The sequence below is a fragment of the Aulonocara stuartgranti genome, assembly GCF_965226115.1.
Source record: "Aulonocara stuartgranti genome assembly, chromosome: 14".
NCBI lineage: Eukaryota > Metazoa > Chordata > Actinopteri > Cichliformes > Cichlidae > Aulonocara > Aulonocara stuartgranti.
In genome coordinates this window covers 15,723,973-15,744,584 of record NC_138950.1, presented here as the reverse complement: position 1 = coordinate 15,744,584, position 20,612 = coordinate 15,723,973, and the positions used below count along the sequence as shown (strand labels likewise).

Here is a 20,612-nt window from a genome sequence, read left to right as displayed (position 1 = left end):
TGTGTTTTATACTTCATTTTATTGATTTAAATTAAAAAATGCATTTGTCATAACTAAACAATATACAAAATTTCACTAATTGTGCAATTATTATGCAAATACTAAGGTCATCTTGCAATTAACTTGCAAAACTGGAGCAACACCACAATCAACAGACTGCTCAATAGAAAGCAGCAACACTGTGGTCATAGGTGACATTAAACATTTGTGGGAACTGGTGCCCTCTGTCGTATGTAGAGAATCTTATTTCTAAAAGAGAAGAAATATTCAGTTCAAAAATGGAAAATAAGACAGGTCTAAAATATTCCAAACAGTGACATTAAGTAGCCATAAAACAAACACACCAGCGAACACTCGGAACAGTAATTCAAGTGAAGATTAAAAATAACCTGGAGGTAAAAAGCGCTTCAAATTTCCATTGAAAATAGGACATTTTTTTAAAGCATCGTCTATTTTAGCATATACTTGTCTCGAGGCACAGAGTGACAGTGTTGGAGCAGCAGACAGCTGAATGAAGGGCATCATTTCAGAACACTCCTGTAAGCAAGTGATGACAGATGGCTGGAGAAGTGGTCTGGGATCTGAGCGAAGAGAAGACAGGACAGATTAAATGAAGAAGAAAAACCCCCACAGTGGAAGTTACAACAGCGAAGAAGCAAAGCCTACAAACAGAACAATAATAGAAAAAACATAATGTTCTATCACTGTAAAGATAAGAGGCTGAACGGATTAATAAATGGCTCTCTTTGAATATGAATTGCATAAAGTGTGTGTGTGTTTGTGTACCTGTGCGCCCAGCCTGGAGAGATAGCGGTTGCGTAAGCCAAAAGCAGACATGGGTGCCAGTCTAGCCAGCTCACCCTGTGTCGGCTTACTTGGCTGCCTTTCTTTCCTGCAGGAAAAAATAAAATAACATAGACACTTTGAACATCTCTGCAGCCAACACTAACATGAACACAATTATGCAAATATTACAATAGGATTAGTCACCCAGTCTGCTGCAGAAGACAGAGAAAAGGACACAGAAGTATTACAGAACTACTTCAATAAAAAAAATAAAAAAAAGGATGCTTTAAAAAAAATGTTTAATTGAATGTCATTGTTCATGGCATCAAATGTGATCTTTTCAATAACTTTGAATTTTTCTGTACCATTTCACAGTCATCTTGTACACAGTTCAATGTCAGTTAAAGTTTAATACAAGTTTTCTCTGTTAAACAATTGCAGTGAGTTCCCGACACCACAGAGCAAACAAGCTGACCGAGCAGCCATTTCTGAGTATAGTCATTTAAATGTGTAACTACCTTTTTTTTTTCTTCCCTTTTTGTACTATTAATTGTACTGGCTGTCTTTATGTATGTATGAAATTCTTGTTAAGACTCGAATAAGGGTTCATTTGCCCAACTGAGGTAGTGAATGTTAATCATCCACAGTGCGTGACCCTGCCATTAACACAAAATCCTCCTCCCACATTACTGGAATGGTCAGTGTTAAGCTGAATATGTTGTTACACCATTAAGATAAAGCAAATATCAATTTGGGGAAGTGCTTAGAAAGAATTAATTACCTGAGCTTGATAAAAGAGCAATAAAGACAATCGATAAAACACAATTTTTGCGTGGAACTGATCTGACTCTTTAAATAAATAAAGGTCACATTAATGGAAGAGTTTATAAAAGTTGAGACTGTGAATATCATTACATGGGTAAGCTCTGCTCTTTTTGAGATAACCTGCCACACAAAGGTCAATGAAACATATTAGAACTGACTATGAGCCCATTGTGCCCAAGCACAGTCCAAAAAGACTGATTTTGGTTAGTAATTGTGACAAATGGTATGTACATAAATGAACTGCAGAGCTTTCTGCAACCAGGCTAATAACAGTTGTGCAGAAATGTTTTTTTTTTTGTAAAAACAAGAAAACAAAAAAAACAAAACCCCAAACATTTAAAATCAGTTACCCCATTTTACATGTTAAAAAGCTAAATTAACAATAAATAGTACATGATAAAATCAAAGGACCCCTTCACTCTGTGCTGTAAGTACAAATGTCATCTTTTGATAATTCAAATATTTTTCAAGCATGCTGAACTTTGACACACACAAAAAGTCAGTAGTGAGTGAATCCAAGTAGAAATAAAGTAACTTTGACACGTTGGAGAGTAACTGTGGATTAAGTAGGATATGTCGTTTGTCAAGTGTCCCGTAAAATCGCATTTAGACATTTATGCAAGGTTATGCAACAGTCCCAATTCCAGACAGTCAGTTCTGGTGTGAAGAACCACAGATGACATCACTGGGCGGAGTCAGAACCGCAGTCCTGCCCCATGGTAGCAGATTGAAAGCTCAGGGGTGGACACTGCAGCCTTCTGGCTCTGAAGCCCAGGACCATGTGTGTTCGCTCATCATCATCATCATCATCTGGAAAATATCAATTAAGGCATGAACCAGGAGATATTAATCAGTCTGCACAAGTCATAACACACACATAAAAATAGAGATTAGTCAGGTTCTACATGAGTCCAGAAAACATATGACTTTCATCGTTCTTTCTAATTGTAACTGTGAACTGAAAGTAGAAGTATTGGTTTCATTCAGTGCTGCGAGTACAAAATAAACCAACCACAGCTAACATGCACGTGTCAGTACAAATGAATATGAAAGCCGAAGCACATAACCCAGCCAGCTAATATAGAAAATGACTTCCTGAAGTTAAAGAAGACTCGCTTCAAAACATGTTTGCCTGTGTGTGTTTATTAAAAAAAAAACTTTTGAACTAAAACCTAATAAAGGATTTTTACCTTTAAAATTTCTCTTTGTTGCAGAACCAACAACAAAGTCTGTGTCAGTCCGCTTCATTTTTATATGTGTAATACATGTATAATATATAATACATACAAAATACATGTTGTACAGGTTTCTTGCATTTTAAGCGTGGATAATAAGAAATCATAACATTATTGATACACTGTATTATATCCCTAGCAAGTCCATAACCCTGTTCTCTGTAACAACCACTCTGAACAAATTAAAGTTTAATCGACCGAAACTTTTGGTATGTTTTATAACCTCTATACATTATTAACTATTATTTGTAGTTAAAACTATTAGTTGTGTCTATATTGGAAGTTTCTGTCTACCTACAATGTGTTTATGTCACTTGACTGCATGAGAGAAGTGTTCAATACGTTTCTGAGATGCTTGTCTAATTGATGCGCAAGTGGGTGGAAAAGCACTGACGGTGTGTGGAAGGTCAAAGCTACTCACTCTGCATCTGAACTGGCTTCTTTACTGAGTTTGGCTCTGGCTGCGGCTGACAGGTTCAAATCTCCTCCTGGAGCAAGAGAAGGAAATAGGCAGATTAAGCAGTGAGTGAATCTGATGGTAAGGAAAAGAGTGTGAGAGTAAAGTGAAAAGATGTCATATGAGAAAGCTTATGAAGAAAATCGGAGACAATAAAGAAACACAAAACAGAGAGGAGTGAAAATGTGGGACAATTCAACACTCCAGTCTTTTCTCACCTTTAATGTAATCCACAAAGTACAGCAACACTGCGGCTATCAGTCCAACTACAAGAAAGTGGAAGGAAAACCAATGCAAAAAAAGACATAACCAACAATGGCACTCACAAGTGTCTAACAAGACTTTGAAAAAAAAAAAAGGGAAACAAAAAGACATAAAAGTACTGACCACAAATGCAGGCGCAAAAAAACACTTCCAGAACCAGGTACCCTTTGCTGTCGAGGATCGCCCCTGCCGCTATGGAAATGATAGCGAGTCCCAGGTTCTGAATGGACTGCATACTAATGTGCAAAGACAGAGAACACACATCAGTGTCAATATAGCAATATTTATATGTTAATGGGTGGCCCAAACAAGCAGAATATGTATAATTTAAGTCTTAATGATAAAAAAAAGGCACATACAAGCCATAGGCTGTCCCGAGTTGATGTTCAGGCACGACAAAAGCCACCATGGGCCAAAGTGCACAGGCCAATAAGGAGTATGACACGCCAAGCAGGGACTGGAAATCAAGCAAATGCACAGAATCTCACTTTACAATTTCTCAGTTGGCTGAAACCAAAGAAGTTAACTGGACACGAGATAAAACAATTCTCCAACTGAAAAAAAGTTTTAGTTCATCCACACGAACAGACTCAATTTTCAAGACATACTATAACGGTTTATGAATGTGCAAAATGTTTAAGTGCAGTGTAAAAGGTTGCCAGGGAAGTCACCATTGCGATCCATGGGTTCCAGAAAGTGAAGGCCAGCATCATGTGAGCGGCAAGTGTTGCTGCCACTGCAAGCAATACCCAATACACGTTCCTCCCAGTCTTATCAACCATGAAGCCCAAAACTGGAGATGCAGGGGCTGATATGATGTACACAATACTAGGAAAGATAGACAACGGACAATGAATGATTCATGTTAAAACATTATATAAAGAATATCCTTATATTAAATGAAGAACACGCTATTTTAGGAAATTCACCCGCCACAAAAACTGCAGAATATAAAGAGTGCTAATATCTTAAGGTAGCTTGGTCTCAGTTGCCCAACAGGCAACACCTAAGCTGAGTTACCTGTTGACAGCTCTGGCTTGAGCTGGGGAGAAGCTGAATTTTTCAATGAAGAACACCCTGCGAATGAAAAGACAAGATGATACGTTCACAGTACAAAGCACTGCTTAGCTTTTTGGCTGTTATGACAACAAAAGGAGAGATTGAATTTTCATAGCAGCCATCCGCTCAGTTAGCGCTGACCCATTGTGGCAAATCCATGTCAGTTGCTACGTGATCTGAGAACGCCTTTCAGTGAAGGAAATTCATTTTGTAATGGCTGCAATTGTGTCCTTTCACTTCAAAGCTATTTGTCAAAAACTCCCTTTGTAGTTTAATCACAACACAACATTGTGAGGTTGAACAACTACCTTCATGACGGTTCTTTATTTAATTCTTATCAAGCATTTTAACCATAACAGTGCATTATTTAGAGTGGGAGTTCTTTCTTCACTCAAAGCTAAATGGTTATGGGCACATCACAGGATATGTTGACTTTAGGAAAGACTAAATCAGGTCACTTTTAACATTAAATGAATAACATATAAAATACACCACTAACAAACAAAGATAATGCACTTGGATGTTTGGATCCGTGTGCTGCTTCCTGTATTTCATGAGAAACAGGGGATGCACAGAGCAGACAGCGTTCTGCAGACAGTATATATACTATAAAAGCAATATAAGGACCACTGGAGGAAACATGGTGTTAGAGGAAGAGTGCAGACGTATGGAGTACTCACTGTCCCAGTCCAATAAAGGGGAAAACTGCCACGTAGTAGCCTACACAAACGATGAAGATAAGCCACAGGGCTGCAGGGAAATGCTTCACATCCGTGATCTTGATCACTTCGGCTAACATGCAACACAAAAAACAAATCTGTCTGAGAACACCATTTGCTTTGACCAACTCTAAAAGAATAAATGCTTCTTTAACACATGTCAACCTTTTTCCTTATTGACAAATGCTACAGCATGCCAAATTTAAACGTTTTCTTCCCCGCCGAGTAGTAGTTTTCATCCATGATTCTGCAGACTAAACCATTTGAATACAAAAATGCCATCAGTTCATTATTTTATCATATTTGATGTGCGTGATTTTTTTTTTTAATAATTACTTCATGAGTTAGGCAGGATACACATGGATGCATTTCAGGCTTCAGCGCTCTCACTTCTCATTTCCCTTTTAATAGGGTGACATCATGCGATGCCAACTCAACTTGCTAATGTTGCTTCTGCTGAAAATTTTTGAGAAATTAAACTGTTGACAAGCCAGCAAATGGGTTAACTAATGAAACCACACAATGCAACCATTGCAACCAAAAAAAAAGGTTTTGAGAGGTCAGAGAGACCTTTGACAACTAACTTCTGGTAATTTCAACCTAAAGACCAAGTGGATATTCTTGACATTTTAAATGTAAATAAATTCAAGAGGTTATTTTTGTCATGTGACTAGGGTTAGAACCACAAAATCACCTCTGGCTATAACTGCCACCAACACAACAACAACAAAAAGTCCAACACAACAGAGAAAGTAGAGTCAAACCAGATAGTTGGTTTTAGAGCTCAACAAAACAAAAACTAAATCTGACTTTGCACACGGGGGCAATCTGCAACGATTGTGGAAGGACTTCTAGTATTCATTCACTGATGTGAGTGAAAGAGGGAAAACACAAAATTGAGGGAGAAAGTATGGGAAGATGTTACCTGTTCCTTCTTGTTCCTTGTTGAGGATCCTCTCGGCTCTTTTGTCAAGGAATCCCAAAACCAAGGCACAGACTAGGGAAAACACGCACGTTATGGCAGCTAAGGGGAGAAAAAGAAATGGAGAATCAGAATCATTTTATTGCCACTAAACATGTTCAGTGAAATTAGAAGCAGCAGGAAACAACACAAAACTGCAAGTTGTGCAAAAGTGGAAACGTCTGCATGTCAGAGGATAACGTTACAAGAACTGGCACTTCTTCTGTTCCTTGTGATTCGTCTGGAACAGCCGGCAGCACTTTTAGTTCTCTATATCACTTCTCTCTGTTGGTTTGTGCTAGCTGTGTTACTTGAACTTAGAAGTAAAAAAGAAAGGGTGTAGCATTTCTACCAAACAAGGAAATAAAGGGGGTGTAACTGGAGTCTGAGAGTGTAAAACTCACCTGACAAGTCAGGTTCAGTGAAGTGCAACTGTAAAACATTTACCTATCAAGAGTGATGCACCCAGCACGGCGTGTCCAGGCGAGCCAACAGCATCTGTAACTCTGTTATAAATCCAGCCCATTATGTTCATGTTCACCGTGCTGCCCTTGGGATGAGCAGAGAAGTCAGTGGCATGCATTTTGTACAGCTTACCTCATTGAAAATATCAAAACAAACAAAAATACAAGTATTTCAAAGCCTGTATAAATGCACTTTTTCATTTGGAGCGTTCTTACCACGCGAGCCATGCTCAGCTGAAGGCCAAATACTAGATTGAGCTCCTTGCCTTTGAACCAGTTCACTGCATATGTGTTTTGGGCTACTGCCAAAGACTCTCCTCCAATACTACCCAAGAAAAGACAACATAGAAGGGATCATGTAAGCAACAAGACTGAAAACCTGAGTCCTAGAATCAGACTTTAATGTCTCTTGACGGATAAATATATGTGACTGAATAACACCACACTGACTTTGTTTTAGCGACTTGATGTGTGTTCGGGTTCGCTAAGAATCCCCCATATATGGTATTTCTGACTATATCATTCATATTCTGTAAGCTGATATGAATCAGTGTCATAAGAAACTGCATGTTTTTTATTACTATTTCAAACAAGAAAAGGACCAATGTTTGTTTGTTTTTTACGTTTTTACATGCTAGTAAAATAAAAAGGTTTAACTAGAAGACAGTTTGTTTTGGTTTTATTACCCAAATATAAATCGTCCAGCTTCCATTAGCCAAAATTGATTTGTCCATGCTCCAGCAGCAAAGACCACCTATGCAGAGGTAGAAAAGTTAAAAACAATCTAATCACCACAGTTTTCCCAAGGATTTTTTCTATTGAGCTATATGGATTTAAACAGAATGTATATCTGTAACTGCATTCTTCTGAAACTTCAAGAGTATATTACCTGTCCAGCACAGACAAAAAGGGAAAAGATGATGGTTCCCAGCCTGTAAACAAGAACATGGGGAAAGATACCAATCAAGACGACATGTACAAAATCCATACGGAGCATTCACTTTTGTCTTTTGGGTGAAAATACATACACAACACATAGTTGGCAAAAAACATACAACCGACTGGTTCTTCTCGTTACCTGACACCAAAGACCCGATCAAGCAGAAATCCCCCAAAGAAGCAGAGGACTACATTAGGCCAGGAGTACCAGGCGTACAACTGCATGAAGTCTGCAGTCGTCAGATGCAAATCCTGGGCGAGTCACAGAAGAAAAACAACAGACATTGGACTCTCGCTTTGTGTTAGTTTTTGCTATCATTTTGTGTTGAGCACAATGCACAGTAGGCTCTAGGTTTTTGAATAAATCTGTGTAACACCACCATTTACTAGGAATCTTATTTGACTGTTCTTGTTGTTTATTATGTAGATTTTTTTTGTTTACATAGAGTATGGTGATCTTTAAAAGATAACCTCTGTTCTATATAAAAATAAATCTCCAAAAGCTTGTTAGTGTGGGATTAAAATAAATGTCTGCATTTGGTTTTAAGGCCCTGGTGTAAAAGTTTGAATTATGTGTGAAATACCTGGATGACTTGACTTTGGAGTGCAGCGGGATTATCGTAACAGAAGTAGCTTCCTGGAACAAAGCACCCACATTAGCGGGGCTCAGACGTGACACTATTGCATTTATTATACATTTCATACATAATAAGCAGACAACAACGTGCATTATTTACAGTAGCTTGATAGTATTTAACTTTAGTTAGTCCCAAATCTCCCAAATAGCTCGCCGTGCCGCCTTTTACTCCTTACCGAATCCCAGGAAGCACATAAAAAAAAGGACAACCAGTCGGTGCAGTAAGCGGCTGGGGTCGCAGATGGCGAGCATGGGCCTGCCGGGTCCACTGCCCCTGTCCTCGTCTCCCAACAATCTCTGCCGCTCTTCCAAATCCGCCATGTTCGATTATTTGTGAGGTTCACAGCAGAGAGGAAGACCTAAGAGTGTCAGTCATATGACCCGTTATGCACGTCACGTGGCATTATGTTCGCAGTGAAGCTGGCGTACGCCTCGGGAGCGCGCACAGTCAGCTGAGCGGAGTGGGATGAGTGTAAATAACAGACGAGGTTTCGTCTTACACAGTGAGCACAAACGGTTAGTTAGTAAGGTTTAGTAACGTTTGTCACGATGTAGCATGAAATATTAGACGCTAAAAGCTACTGTTGAGATCACCTTTCCCTGAAAAACGAAAGATGGTCTTTTAGGGATGTTTTGAAAAAGAAGAGCGGAGTTTGCGTTTAAAAATTCTTCTTTGAAGAAACGAAAGCGGATTCAAGTGGTTTTAAACTTTACAGTAAAAAGTGTGGCAGTATTTTTGGACAGATAAAGTAGTCACTTTAATTTAAAAGCTTAAACTATTGTGATAGCTAGTTTCGTTGGTCACCGGATTCAAAGATGGTGAGAATAAAGGTTAATGAAAATTGTAAAGACTATATTTCTTCATAGGAGATGGAAGAATAAAGCAATAAAGCTAAATCGCCTATATTGGAATTGAATTGTCAGGTGACCTGACAGGTGATTCCCAACATGTCATCAACATGTCAAAAACTATACAAAACTACAAACTACAAAAACTTGGTGGGTGGGGGGCGCTGATAGTCACAAAATAAACAAATGCTATTTTCATTACACTTACACGTTAGATTGAGCAAATATGATAAATTGTATTTCAAAAACCAATACTCAGACATTTATCTCAAATTACAGACGCTGATTTGATGGTAAGACAGACCAGTGACAGACCAGGATTTTATCTTTTAATAGTTTTCAAGATTTTCATGTTTAAACATTTCATAGCGTGAAAAAAAAAGCCTAAAAGGGGGTCAACCGATCATCTTGAAACATATTTGATATATGAAGTTTCAATTGTATAACAGCCCAACTTTGGACTATAAATCTTTTATGCAAATCAGAAAGAGCTGAGCAGAATGCTCACGTTGATGAAAACGGCATGACTCGTGCCAATTCGATATTTTGTGGTATTTTATGTTTTTACCCTCAAGCGGGTCACCTCATAAACTGTACCCGGTGTTCATCTGTAGTGAGTGTAGGCTGACTGTCCACTGTTTTGTGAAAGGAGACAGATACAGGTTGAGGAGTCAGTGTCTTTGAAGTGGATATAACATTTTTGGACACAGACTCTTGGCAAATAAACTCTCATATGATGTGATAATGTAATCACACTCTTTATCAGAGTAATGCTGTTAATAACCCCCAATGTTATATCACTCCATCCATCCATCCATCCATCCATCCATTTTCCTCTGTTTATCTGGGGATGGGTCTCAGGGCAGCAGCCTGAAGCAGAGAAGCACAGACCTCCCTCTCTCTGGCCACCAATTCCGGGTTGTGTGGCAGAACACCAAGCTGTTCCCAATCAAGCTGCAACATATAATCTCTCCAGTATATCCTGGGTCTGCCCCAGAGCCTTCTCCCAGTGGAACATCCCCCGACACCTCACCCAGGAGGCATCCTTGTCAGATGCCCTAACCACCTCAACTGGCTCCTTTCGATGTTTTACGCTCAGCTCTCTCATTGCAGCACCACAGCGCCAATCTGTTTGGCGATCTCCTGCTCTCCTCTCCTCCCCTCGCTCGTGATCAAGACCCCGAGATACTTCAATTGATTCTGATTCTATGTATATATTTTTTCAGATTTTTTTTTACTTTATTGTAACCAAATGTAGATTCCGTGCAATATAAATATATCATCCTAACATATTTAATTGTCTAATAAACTTCCTAAAATCACAGTGAGTGTTTTAAAACTGTTGGCAGCTCTAACATGAAAACATTACTTGACAAGTGTGTTCGCGCTCAGCTCCATATTTTTCCTGCTTCCTTTTTTATTTTGACAGTCTCTCATCCTGTGTTCAGTGTGTTTAGTTTTACTCCCCCTGTGTCATCATGTCCATTCATCCCAGCTGTTGTCACCTCTCTGTGTATATATTGTGTGAGTTTCCCTTTGTTTGTCGTCTGTTCGTCTAGCTCAGGTACTAGATGTTTCATGTTTCGTGTTTCATGTTTAGTTGAAATCAAGTTTTGTTTCCACATGTCTGCTTTTGGGTCCACATTTCAGCCTTCACACGGTCTGTCAGTGCAGACCTTGACATTACTGGTTTTGCTGACATGTGAGCTACACAACCATGCAAGTAAATGTCAGTCCCTACCTCATGTTATAGATCCCTAGTCATAGAATTCTGTTTCTGTGGAAATGGGTAGGTAACATTATCTTTGGGGGGTTTATTTAATTTCCATGAATGTAATTTAGTATTTCTCATAATTCACTACTATCATCTGTCAGAGGATTTAATCTGAAGGTGATGAATGGTCCTTCCCCCGGCTGCAGTTGCTACTCTCCCCACTCAGTAGCTCATTAATTTCCTGCCCAAATATCAGCCTCTATCGTAACCGACAGTGGGTGGGGTGGAGAAAGATCATATTTCATTATTATATTAATCAAACCCACATGCAGACTGGATTATAAATCAGGTGGGAAGTGACATTAATTCTGCCGAACCAGTTTGTGAATGTCCAGAAGCCCATCTTCGGGGTGTGGTAGTGTGGGGAAAAGTCCATTAATTCCAGATCTGTATTCTTTTTCCCATCCCTTGTTCAATTTGAAAATTCATCAGAAGCTGCTGCAGCATTGTGAAAGGCAGTATACTATACTTGGAAATTCTTGCAGCATTGCTGGGCGTTGTTCTAGTTGGGTTGCAGTGGTTGTTATCAAATAGCTGATCTCCTGCAATGCGCTATGTGTCTGCGTTTCTGTCCTCATGTTGGACAGGGTGTTGTTCATTGTTCTTTTTTTTACCTTCATTGTTTTTTTCAAAAAATGTCCCAAATATGAAATAACACTGATATTAGATAGGTAAATATTGTCATCTATCATTTAGTGTAAAGTGTGCAAGCAAAAAACAAACAAACAAATAATTCAAATAATTAAACACCATGAAAAGTTATTTGAAGGTCTGTGTTTCTCAACCATATTCCTGTCAAGCTTTCATAATGCACTGACCTTTTCTTTCTATTTAATTGGCATCTTTTCTTTAAGTACCAGATGTGAAAGACTGACTAACACCAGTATTTATGTTTCCCAAAACAGATATTTCAATTTTATATTTGCCATTATGTTTGGTTTTATTTCATTTTTAATATTCACTTTCAATATTCCCCTGCCAGTGGCGGACCCCCTCAGACATCGGTGCGTTGGTGGTTCTTTGTGTTTGGGGATGGGCGTCCAGGTACACACCGGCTCACTCCTTGGCGGCCGCTTATCGGGGCCTGGAGCCTGGGGCTCGCTCGGGCCACTTCAGAGGTGGGGTGCCCCCGGCCTCTCGGCCTGGGGCTCGGTCACTCAGGCGCAGCTGGCTGCCGGCGGAGCTCACGGGCGCGTCACTGCAACTCCCCCTGGCTTCTGCTCCGCGGCTGCTGAGTGAGCCCTCATCTGGGACTCTCCTCAGCTCTTTCCGGGACAGTGGCGCAGCTGCCCCTCTGTTGGTCTTCCTTGGTCTCTTGTGTTCTGGGGGCCTCTGGATGTCTGGAGTTTTGATCTCCTCCACACCTGCTTCACGCCCTGGAGGACGGGGCTGTGGCCCCCCCACACCCTCTAGCAGATTATTACATGAAGGAACCTTTTAAAAAAACAAAAAACAAGCGCGTCCATGCTCACAGGTGTACACACGGGTGATCACACCCACAAACTACACCCTTTTTGGCTCCTACCTCAAAGCACACTGTGTTCTGTTGATCTTATGTGCTGCACAATAATGTTTAATATTTAGTATTTACTGTCATATTCCCATATATCATTGTGATGTTGTTTATTCTATTACTCTTGTTCTCTTCTGCTTGCTTTCTTTTTTCTTTCTCAGCAGGTGATCCAGGTGATTGATATATGCATTTTTTTTCTCTGCCCGTTCTGTTGGTTTTTGTCTTTTGCCCTTCTCCCCCGTCCCTCTTCTCAGCTTGTTTCTCTTTCCCTCTTTCTTTCTCCCCTTCTTTCCCCCAGTCAAGTCTGTCCCGTATTCAGTAAGTGAAAATAAAATAAACAATAAAAGGTGAATCAAATGGACCATTACGGCAAGGCTGGGATGGTCAGTTTGGTAAAGTAAATCCGTTGGGCATCTTTCTTTGCCTTTAGACAACAATTCTGATGGCAAAAGAGCCAAACGGGACAGGCCAAAAAAAAAAAAAAAAAAAAAAAAAAATTCACTTTCAATTCAGTTTAAGCAGACTAAAGATAAGGACCATACCACTGACCTTCTGATTAGCAAACAGCGCACTTTATCACCTGATGCAGACACAACATTTTGTCAAGATCATGATCTCTTATTCACGATCTCTCATACTTGAATCGTCTGTGTTCAGAAGCCAACATAAAGAATACACAAATTCAATTTCATGACTAACGCTAGTTCAAGACATATTTACGACTCATGGTAGCCCCCCTAAACTTAACTTCAAACCTCATCTATTTGTATGTAGCTATTGTTGTATATGTTTTGGCTTGCTTTTTAGCTTACCCACCAATGATGCTTGTGTGAGCTTTGTTAGCCTCAGAAAAGTACATAAAAGTGAACACTGTGCAACTGCAGCATGAAAAATATAATTTTTATTAAACTGATAGTAACATTTTAATTACTGGAAGCAGAGTTTGTTAAAGTCTATTATTCTTCTTTTCAATGATTATTCAGTCCCTTGTTATTAATCCTTGTGCTGTCAAGATCTTCACCACGTCAAAGTTTTTGCAAAGGGAAAGTGCAGTTTATGTAAGATTAGAAAAGAGGAAGTGTAAATGACAGCAAGTGCAAGCAAGGAAATGTGATGGATGACTTAGCAAAAAACAAAGAAACTTGGTTAGTACTGTATGAAAAGCAGTAGTCGTAGCTCACAGAGACTTTTTGGCTTTCCTTCTTTGACACATTGTCTACTCATCAGTTTCTTATAAACTTGCATTCGTTTTTACATGTTTTTTTTTGTTTTTTTTTTACAACCGTCTTATTAGGAGGAATTACTATATACAAAATAAACATTCTTCCAGGGTGTTATTAATTGTGTCCCAGAGTGCACTGTTCACTGGCTTCTGACGTGCCGTTGTGTGACAGCCTTTTACTGTAGGCTATCTGTGAGATCTCAAGTTGCGTTGATGTGGCTGAGTCAAAACCTTTTTGGAGAGACTTAATACAGAGTGCAGCAGTCAGTCTTCTCCTGAACACCTTGCATAGAAACACGTAGATAAGCGGGTCTAGGCATACATTTGTTGCTGAAAGCCACAGGGTGGTTTCCTTGGCAAAGTAGACGGCATTCTGAGCCTTGCAGTCACTTGTTGCGCTCCGTGTTTGGGTGAGGGTATAGGGAACCCGGACGAAGTGAAATGGTGCAAAGCAGATGAAAAACACACCCACTACAACGAAGACTTTCGCTTTGGTTTTGCGACTGGCACCCCGAGATCTACTCTTTGAGGCTTTGTATGACTCATAAACCTTCTTGCTGATGAATGTGTAGCAGACTACCATCAAAGCAAGCGTCCCCCAAAAAATAACCTAGAAAAACAAAACAAGAAAAGGGGAAATCAGAGGAGCACCTCACAGCTTTTCTCCAATTAATTTAGGTCAGCAGTAGCAGTAAGATTCTAATAACTGCAGAAGGACATCGTGTATTCTGTTTAAATTAGCTGATTGTGTAGTTCAGATATATTAATAGCAACACTTCTCTATTGTGCGAAATTTGCTTACACACATGCTTATGAGTAACATTAAAAAGCTGACAGCAGTGTCATCTGTGGGATACATTTAAAGGAGAACAGCTGGTTCTGAAATTTTATGGAAGGAGGTTGAATATGAATGTTTACTTAAATTTCAAAGTGTTTCCTTAATTCATAGCTACCTGACAGAAGTAGTTGAAACCTTCATGCCACAGCAAGCCAGCCGGGCTCTTCATGGACGTGCACTTCAGTCTGTTTCCAGACGGCCGTGGCGGCTTGTCACTTAGAATAACGTTGGGTAACGCTAATGATAGCATTACCACCCAAACAGCTGCACTTAGTATCTGACCAACACGGACCCGCTGAAGGGCACACTTCCCAAAGGGCCTGACAATCTTCAGGTAACGGTCCAAGCTAATGAGACCCAGCAAGAGGATGCTGATGTACATGGTGATGTAGAAGAGCACCGCAGAGTATCTGCAGTGGAAGGCGCGTAGCTGCCAGGAACCCACACCTGCATCCGTTAAGATTTTCAGAGGGATGGTCAGAGTCATGAGCAAGTCAGCCACCACCTGTTGTTGAGCAAATTTTAACCTTGTTATTGTAATGCTGTTTTTTTTTTTGTTGTTGTTTCCTTACTTTGCAGCGGAGAGTAAACCTACAAAGCAAAAGCCTTGGTGTCTTACCACATTTTTTAGGAAGACCAGAAATGTTGAAGTGCTTCGGATACTGAAGAAGATCCATGCAGCGAGGGAGTTTAGTATCAGAGCAACTATGAAGAGGACACTGTATAGGCAGGGGAAAACCACAGCTGTTATGCTGGTATCCCGAACACACTTGAAGGAGGTGGTGTTGGACAGGGTGTTGTTCATACTGTGATCCTTAGTTGGCTTTTGACAGGATGAGAGAGTGAAAAAAAAGATGACAGAGACATCATAAGAAATGATAAAAACACTGTAATATGCTGTTTCTACAATTAATATGAGATAATTATAGCATTATTGTGTCTATCTCTCAAAAGTCCCTAAGAAAATGTAGCTGAAGTACTTTATTATTATAATTACTTATATGACAGATGTTTATTCATTTATATGACAAGAGTTACAAAAAAATTGACAACAGGAATTATCAGATCATTTTGAATGTTACAGCTGCTTCCTACCCTCTACTTAAAAATACCAATACTTTGTTTGTTGTAGTCATGTAGATACAGACTTAATATATACTTTAAATGCACAGTCTGAGCTTCTGTTCATTCTATATTCCCTATGTCCTCTCTTCTTTTTGCTCTGAAGAATAGCACTGAGGTTATACACATGGACTATGGCAACTAATACACACTGCTTTCAAACCTTTGTCTGGTTTAGTGTGCACTCAAATGTTAATTAGATTTTCTGCAAGTTACATTGTTAGGCAAATTAAGTATTTGTGCCCAGTTTCACAAAGTAATTTATCTGCAAGATGTACATGACAAGCCAGTAATTGAGTCTTACCTTCTTTTTGTGTCTTTATCGTCTGTTTAGGTGGGGCATGAGAAGAATAATGACAAAATGCAACGGAAAATACAATGTTTCATAAAAAGGAAGAAGTGAAATATCAAATTCCTCTTTTTTCTTCTTAGCCACAGGAAATAATGAAGGAAAATAAAAAAATAAATAAAACTGAAAACCTCCTGCTGTTATTTTAGTTCTTTAATCAGTCCAGGAATACTGGTTCTGGCTTGAGTCTTGAATCTTTATGTCTTTCTTGGTATTTCCTCCCCTTCTGACTCTCTCTTTTTAAGTGTTTTTGTGTGTGTGTGTTTGATGCTCTTACAATGGGTGGTCCCTGGAGCTAATGTGTGGCTGTCTTGTCACAATCCCAATGAGTTTGCCAGTCTTCCTCCGGGTGAAAGACCCTTTCCTTCCTTGCTTCCTGTTCCAATTGTCTGCTGAGAGGCTTGCTCTACTCCGTGCCAGTCCCTCTGCCTCCGCTAGCTTGCGTCAGACTTAGTAGCTGTTAAGAGGCGAACACCACAGCCACAGCCTTATTTGCAGACCTCTTGCACCCTACAGCTCTTCGCTCCACCTCGCAACTAATGTTCAATACTTACGCCTTGTTTCAAAAAGTCTCCACCAGCTGTGGTTTTAGTGGGCAACAGTAACATGCAAAGCTTGCACATTGCTCTGACTGACTTCACTTGAAAGCAAGCAAGCTCTACCATGATGCATTAATGTAAAAAAAATTGGGAAGAAAATGATATTATTATAAATTGCCCCTGTTTGAAATAGCGTGTATTTTCTGTAAATAGTATCAAATTACAACAACAACTGACTGATTGACCATCCCCTTCCACTCTCACTTTCTTGTTAAAAATAGGACATTCTGAGAACATTGCAAAAATAACTTCCTGTGGGATTTTGTTTGGATTTGAACCAAGAATTATGACAGCTGCAAAAGCAAGTTGAGAAATGTTTCTATTACAAGTCTCCAAATGATGTTGTTGCTTAACACACATCACACATGTAGATACATATCATGACAGATAAACACAATATAATTCCATGAGCCAACAGTCAGTTTGGCACACACAAAGAAAAATATATAAGTAAAAGCTCAGTGAGATCAGATGGAATATACAGACATATATTTTAGCAGATTAATAATTAGTAAGCAATGCAGTAGGACATAAACTTGTTGCATACATGCTTAACATCATACAAAAATGTATTTTAGACAAACTCTTTATTGCCATGAACCTTATTTACTTTAACCACAGTCATTACAAAACATCTACATGAAAGACAGATGATTTGCATGATAATTGCGTTGTCTCCATTCGCCTTCTGATTAAAGTGCTACCTTTACATAAAATATGCATGAAAATACCACTTCACTCTGTTGCGTTTCATGTTACAGTTTTTCAAACTCTTCATGTGGTACATTTAGTACTAAAAGGACAATTTTACACGATTTAAAAGAGTAAATAATGCAATTAAATGTTAATAAATACAGGAATAATTAAGTTCAATACAGCAATAACATCTGAGCCGATCTAATCGGGGATACTATTTCGTAAGATCTATCAGAATTTAGTCTGTTGCAAAGTGGTGTCTGGTTTGTCTGGTGCTGAAGCCAATTTAAGTGAGATGGCAACATCTGCCATCAAAGATACCAGTTTCTCTTTGAACTCTCTGCACAGAAAGACATAGAGAAGTGGATCTATGCATGTGTTTGTGGTGGCAAGCCAAAGGCTGGCATCTTTGGCAAATTTGCTCAGTTCAAACAAGCAGGAATTACTGGCATAGTTGACTTGCTGAAACGTGTATGGGATCCTGACTATGTGATATGGTCCAAACGCCACAAAAAAGACAATAATAACAAGAAAAACACGTAGTTTGATTTTCTGCTTTCCATGGTTGTTATTGCTGCCGGAGTTTCGAAATGACTCAATGACTTTGTTTGTGATGCAGATGTAGCAAACCACAATGACCAAACTGACAATCCAGAAGAAAATATTGACAAAAATCACTGTTTTTGTATGATATGCAACTCCTTCTGTTCCTTTCATTTGCATACAAGTAATGACCTGTGTCGAGTTGGGTGATTTATTACTTAAAATTATATTTGGTAAACCTGAGACTCCAAATATTGTTATCCAGACTAAGCCTGCTATCACTTTGCTAAATGTCACATTCTGGCCAAAGTTTACGTGGGGTGTCATGATTTTGAAGAAACGGTCTACACTGATTAAACCCAACAAACCAATACATATGTACATTAGACTGTACATAACGACGCTGAAATAACGACATGACAGTTTGAATATAATTTGTGATGCACCCGACAAGTCAGATGCAATTTTGAATGGGACGATCAAGGTTATTAAAGTGTCAGCAGCAATCAGATTTTTCAAATACACCACAAAGGTGGTGGTGGACTTAAGGTGTAGGGACACCCAGGCTGCTACACCATTCAGCAACAAGGCTAAAGGGAACATCAGATAGTAGAGGGCTGGGATAACATTTGGGTTGTAAGTGAAACTCTGGCACTTTGAATCATTTTGAGCTGTCTCAGTTGGCATCGCTCCACCTAGAGAAGGAAAACATGTTTTAAACGGCCATAGTTCCAGAAAAGAAAATCCCTATATACTCTGTTTAGTAACGTATGAATTTTAAACAGATTGTTCCTTGAATGCATTCAACTTGAATGGACATGAAACACTACATGTATCATTGCTACTGAACAAAAAAACTGTTATAGATTTAAAACTGTCTGTGTAGTTGGATTTAAGTGCTTAAAGTGAAAGCTTTCAGGACGTGTTTAGTGCCAGTTTGTGCCAGTACAGAAAGTGACATCACTGGTTAGTTAGTTGTTTAGTTGCTGCTAAGACACTTAAATAGGTTTATGTAAGTTAACTAGTGACAGGTCCAATAACTGAGTGAAAAACAAGGAAACTGGAACTGATATGCAGTGTAAGGAGGTCAAATTTATGCTGCCCTTGACTGCAGCAATAAGTTTTATATTTATATATAAAAGTCCACTTTCACTGTCTGTCTCTTGAGCATTAATTGTTTTTTCATTGCTAGCTAGCTGCACTAAAATGGGAAAATCCACCGGTTAACCATGATGTTATGGTTTGTAGAGCATTTATAAATGAGGATTGTGTCGATGAGAGCCAAGCTGGAGTCTGACATTCAGTTTGGTGTTTCAGCTGGCTTAGTATACAGAAGCATCTGTGCCGAGTATGGCCTGGAAACCTCAAGGTCAAAATAGGAGACGCGCCTAGGGCGGTGGAGAATGACCGAGCTAAGATTCTGTGGGACTGCCAGATACAGACAGACTAAATAGTGGTGGCTAACCAACCAGACATGATAGTGGTAGACAGGAAGCAGAAGACAGCCGTAGTGATCGACGTAGTGTACCAAATAACAGCAACATCAGGAAAAAGGGAAACGAGAAGCTGAAGAAGCACCAAGGGATCAGAGAAGAGCTTGAGAAGATGTGAGGGTGAAGGTAACAGTGGTCCCAGGGGTAATCGGAGCAGTCAGTTCCCCAAACTCCCAAGCTAGGCGAGTGGCTCCAGCAGATCCCAGGAACAACATCGGAGATCTCTGTCCAGAAGAGCGCAGTCCTAGGAACAGCTGATTTACTGCACAGGATCCAATTGGGAGTTCGCCTTGTAATCGGAAGGTTGCCGGTTCGAGCCCCGGCTTGGACAGTCTCGGTCGTTGTGTCCTTGGGCAAGACACTTCACCCGTTGCCTACTGGTGGTGGTCAGAGGGCCCGGTGGCGCCAGTGTCCGGCAGCCTCGCCTCTGTCAGTGCGCCCCAGGGTGGCTGTGGCTACAATGTAGCTTGCCATCACCAGTGTGTGAATGGGTGGATGACTGGTTGTGTAAAGCGCTTTGGGGCCCTTAGGGACTAGTAAAGCGCTATACAAATACAGGCCATTTACCAAAGCAAAATTGGGAATCCTTATATCCACCAGCGTGTCCGCAGGGAAACAATCCTCTCTTTCAATTAGATTTGGACTTTTTTATGTTAGGATTCCTGATCATGCTTTGGTAAGAAACTTATAGGGTTATTTGTGGTGAATGTAGTAACCTGATATGTTGTAAACTGTTTGGATGTGTTTGAGATTCCACAAAATGTTATTGCATAAAACAGCACTGATCGAATGTTGTGAACATCAGGGTATTGCCGTGCTTAGTACACCAGTGGATAGGAAAAATGACAGGAAAAATCAAGTTTCTGACTTCGGTGCACCTGACTCAAACAGGATCTCCTCCACAGGGTCCTCATTTGTAAAGTGCTCTACAAACTCTAACATCATGTTTAACAGACAGATTTTTGCATTTCAGTGCAGCTAGACAGCAACTAAAAACAAATTACTGCTTAAAAGACACAGAGTTAAAGTAAACAGCGCATCCTTTTTTGTTTTGTTTTTTTTGCAGGTTTTTTAAAATTCCTTATTACAGCCCTGCATAGACTGCTTTCCAATTTTAGTTTTCTTTTTTTCCACTCACTTGTTGGCTTTGTTACTGTTAGCTAACATAAACTAATTCAAGTCTATTACCTGCAACCAATCAACAAACCAACCCAGTGATTCTGTTACAGTGACACAGTGACAGTCTTTAGAGCAGGGTTCCATGGTGT

General features: G+C 39.6%; 3 protein-coding genes across 5 annotated transcripts; all 3 read right to left on the bottom strand.

Moving 5' to 3' along the window:
- Positions 1-102: 102 nt before the first annotated feature.
- Positions 103-8,742, bottom strand: mfsd1 (major facilitator superfamily domain containing 1). 2 transcript variants are annotated; one of them, XM_082504035.1, is made up of 17 exons: positions 8,523-8,742; positions 8,294-8,346; positions 7,849-7,961; positions 7,660-7,702; positions 7,457-7,524; positions 6,987-7,095; positions 6,754-6,856; positions 6,271-6,369; positions 5,307-5,418; positions 4,588-4,644; positions 4,239-4,395; positions 3,927-4,024; positions 3,691-3,803; positions 3,522-3,569; positions 3,268-3,334; positions 787-892; positions 103-581 (listed from the first exon to the last, which is right to left on the bottom strand). In XM_082504035.1, exons 1-17 carry the CDS (start codon positions 8,665-8,667, stop codon positions 522-524), a joined length of 1,551 nt encoding a protein of 516 aa, XP_082360161.1. In that variant the 5' UTR covers positions 8,668-8,742; the 3' UTR covers positions 103-521. The 2 variants fall into 2 exon arrangements, with proteins under 2 accessions (XP_082360161.1, XP_082360162.1); XM_082504036.1 differs by lacking the exons at positions 103-581; positions 787-892 and adding an exon at positions 1,071-2,421 and having other exon boundaries at positions 8,523-8,741.
- Positions 8,743-13,304: 4,562 nt separating this feature from the next.
- LOC309687874 (P2Y purinoceptor 13-like) lies at positions 13,305-16,529 on the bottom strand. 2 transcript variants are annotated; one of them, XM_082503141.1, is made up of 5 exons: positions 16,291-16,529; positions 15,969-15,990; positions 15,162-15,365; positions 14,658-15,047; positions 13,305-14,314 (listed from the first exon to the last, which is right to left on the bottom strand). In XM_082503141.1, the coding sequence occupies exons 3-5, from the start codon at positions 15,345-15,347 to the stop codon at positions 13,820-13,822; spliced, it is 1,071 nt and encodes a 356-aa protein (XP_082359267.1). In that variant the 5' UTR covers positions 15,348-15,365; positions 15,969-15,990; positions 16,291-16,529; the 3' UTR covers positions 13,305-13,819. The 2 variants fall into 2 exon arrangements, with proteins under 2 accessions (XP_082359267.1, XP_082359268.1); XM_082503142.1 differs by lacking the exon at positions 15,969-15,990.
- Positions 16,530-17,539: 1,010 nt separating this feature from the next.
- LOC309687618 (P2Y purinoceptor 13-like) lies at positions 17,540-20,289 on the bottom strand (the record flags this gene model as incomplete). Its single annotated transcript, XM_082502715.1, has 3 exons — positions 17,540-17,985; positions 18,298-18,546; positions 20,223-20,289. 3 exons carry the CDS (start codon positions 20,287-20,289, stop codon positions 17,540-17,542), a joined length of 762 nt encoding a protein of 253 aa, XP_082358841.1.
- Between the last annotated feature and the right edge of the window lie 323 nt (positions 20,290-20,612).

Bases quoted from the DNA above. Each gene is read 5' to 3' on its own strand.
- mfsd1 (XM_082504035.1), bottom strand. From the start codon at position 8,667: ATGGCGGATTTGGAAGAGCGGCAGAGATTGTTGGGAGACGAGGACAGG. The intron at 4,396-4,587 runs GTAACTCAGCTT...TATCTTTCCTAG, and splicing joins CAAGCCAGAGCTGTCAACAG to TATTGTGTACATCATATCAG. The intron at 4,025-4,238 runs GTGACTTCCCTG...CTTGATTTCCAG, and splicing joins GGAACCCATGGATCGCAATG to TCCCTGCTTGGCGTGTCATA.
- LOC309687874 (XM_082503141.1), bottom strand. From the start codon at position 15,347: ATGAACAACACCCTGTCCAACACCACCTCCTTCAAGTGTGTTCGGGAT. The intron at 15,048-15,161 runs GTAAGACACCAA...GCTCAACAACAG, and splicing joins TGGTCTTCCTAAAAAATGTG to GTGGTGGCTGACTTGCTCAT. The intron at 14,315-14,657 runs GTAGCTATGAAT...TTGTTTTTCTAG, and splicing joins GTTTCAACTACTTCTGTCAG to GTTATTTTTTGGGGGACGCT.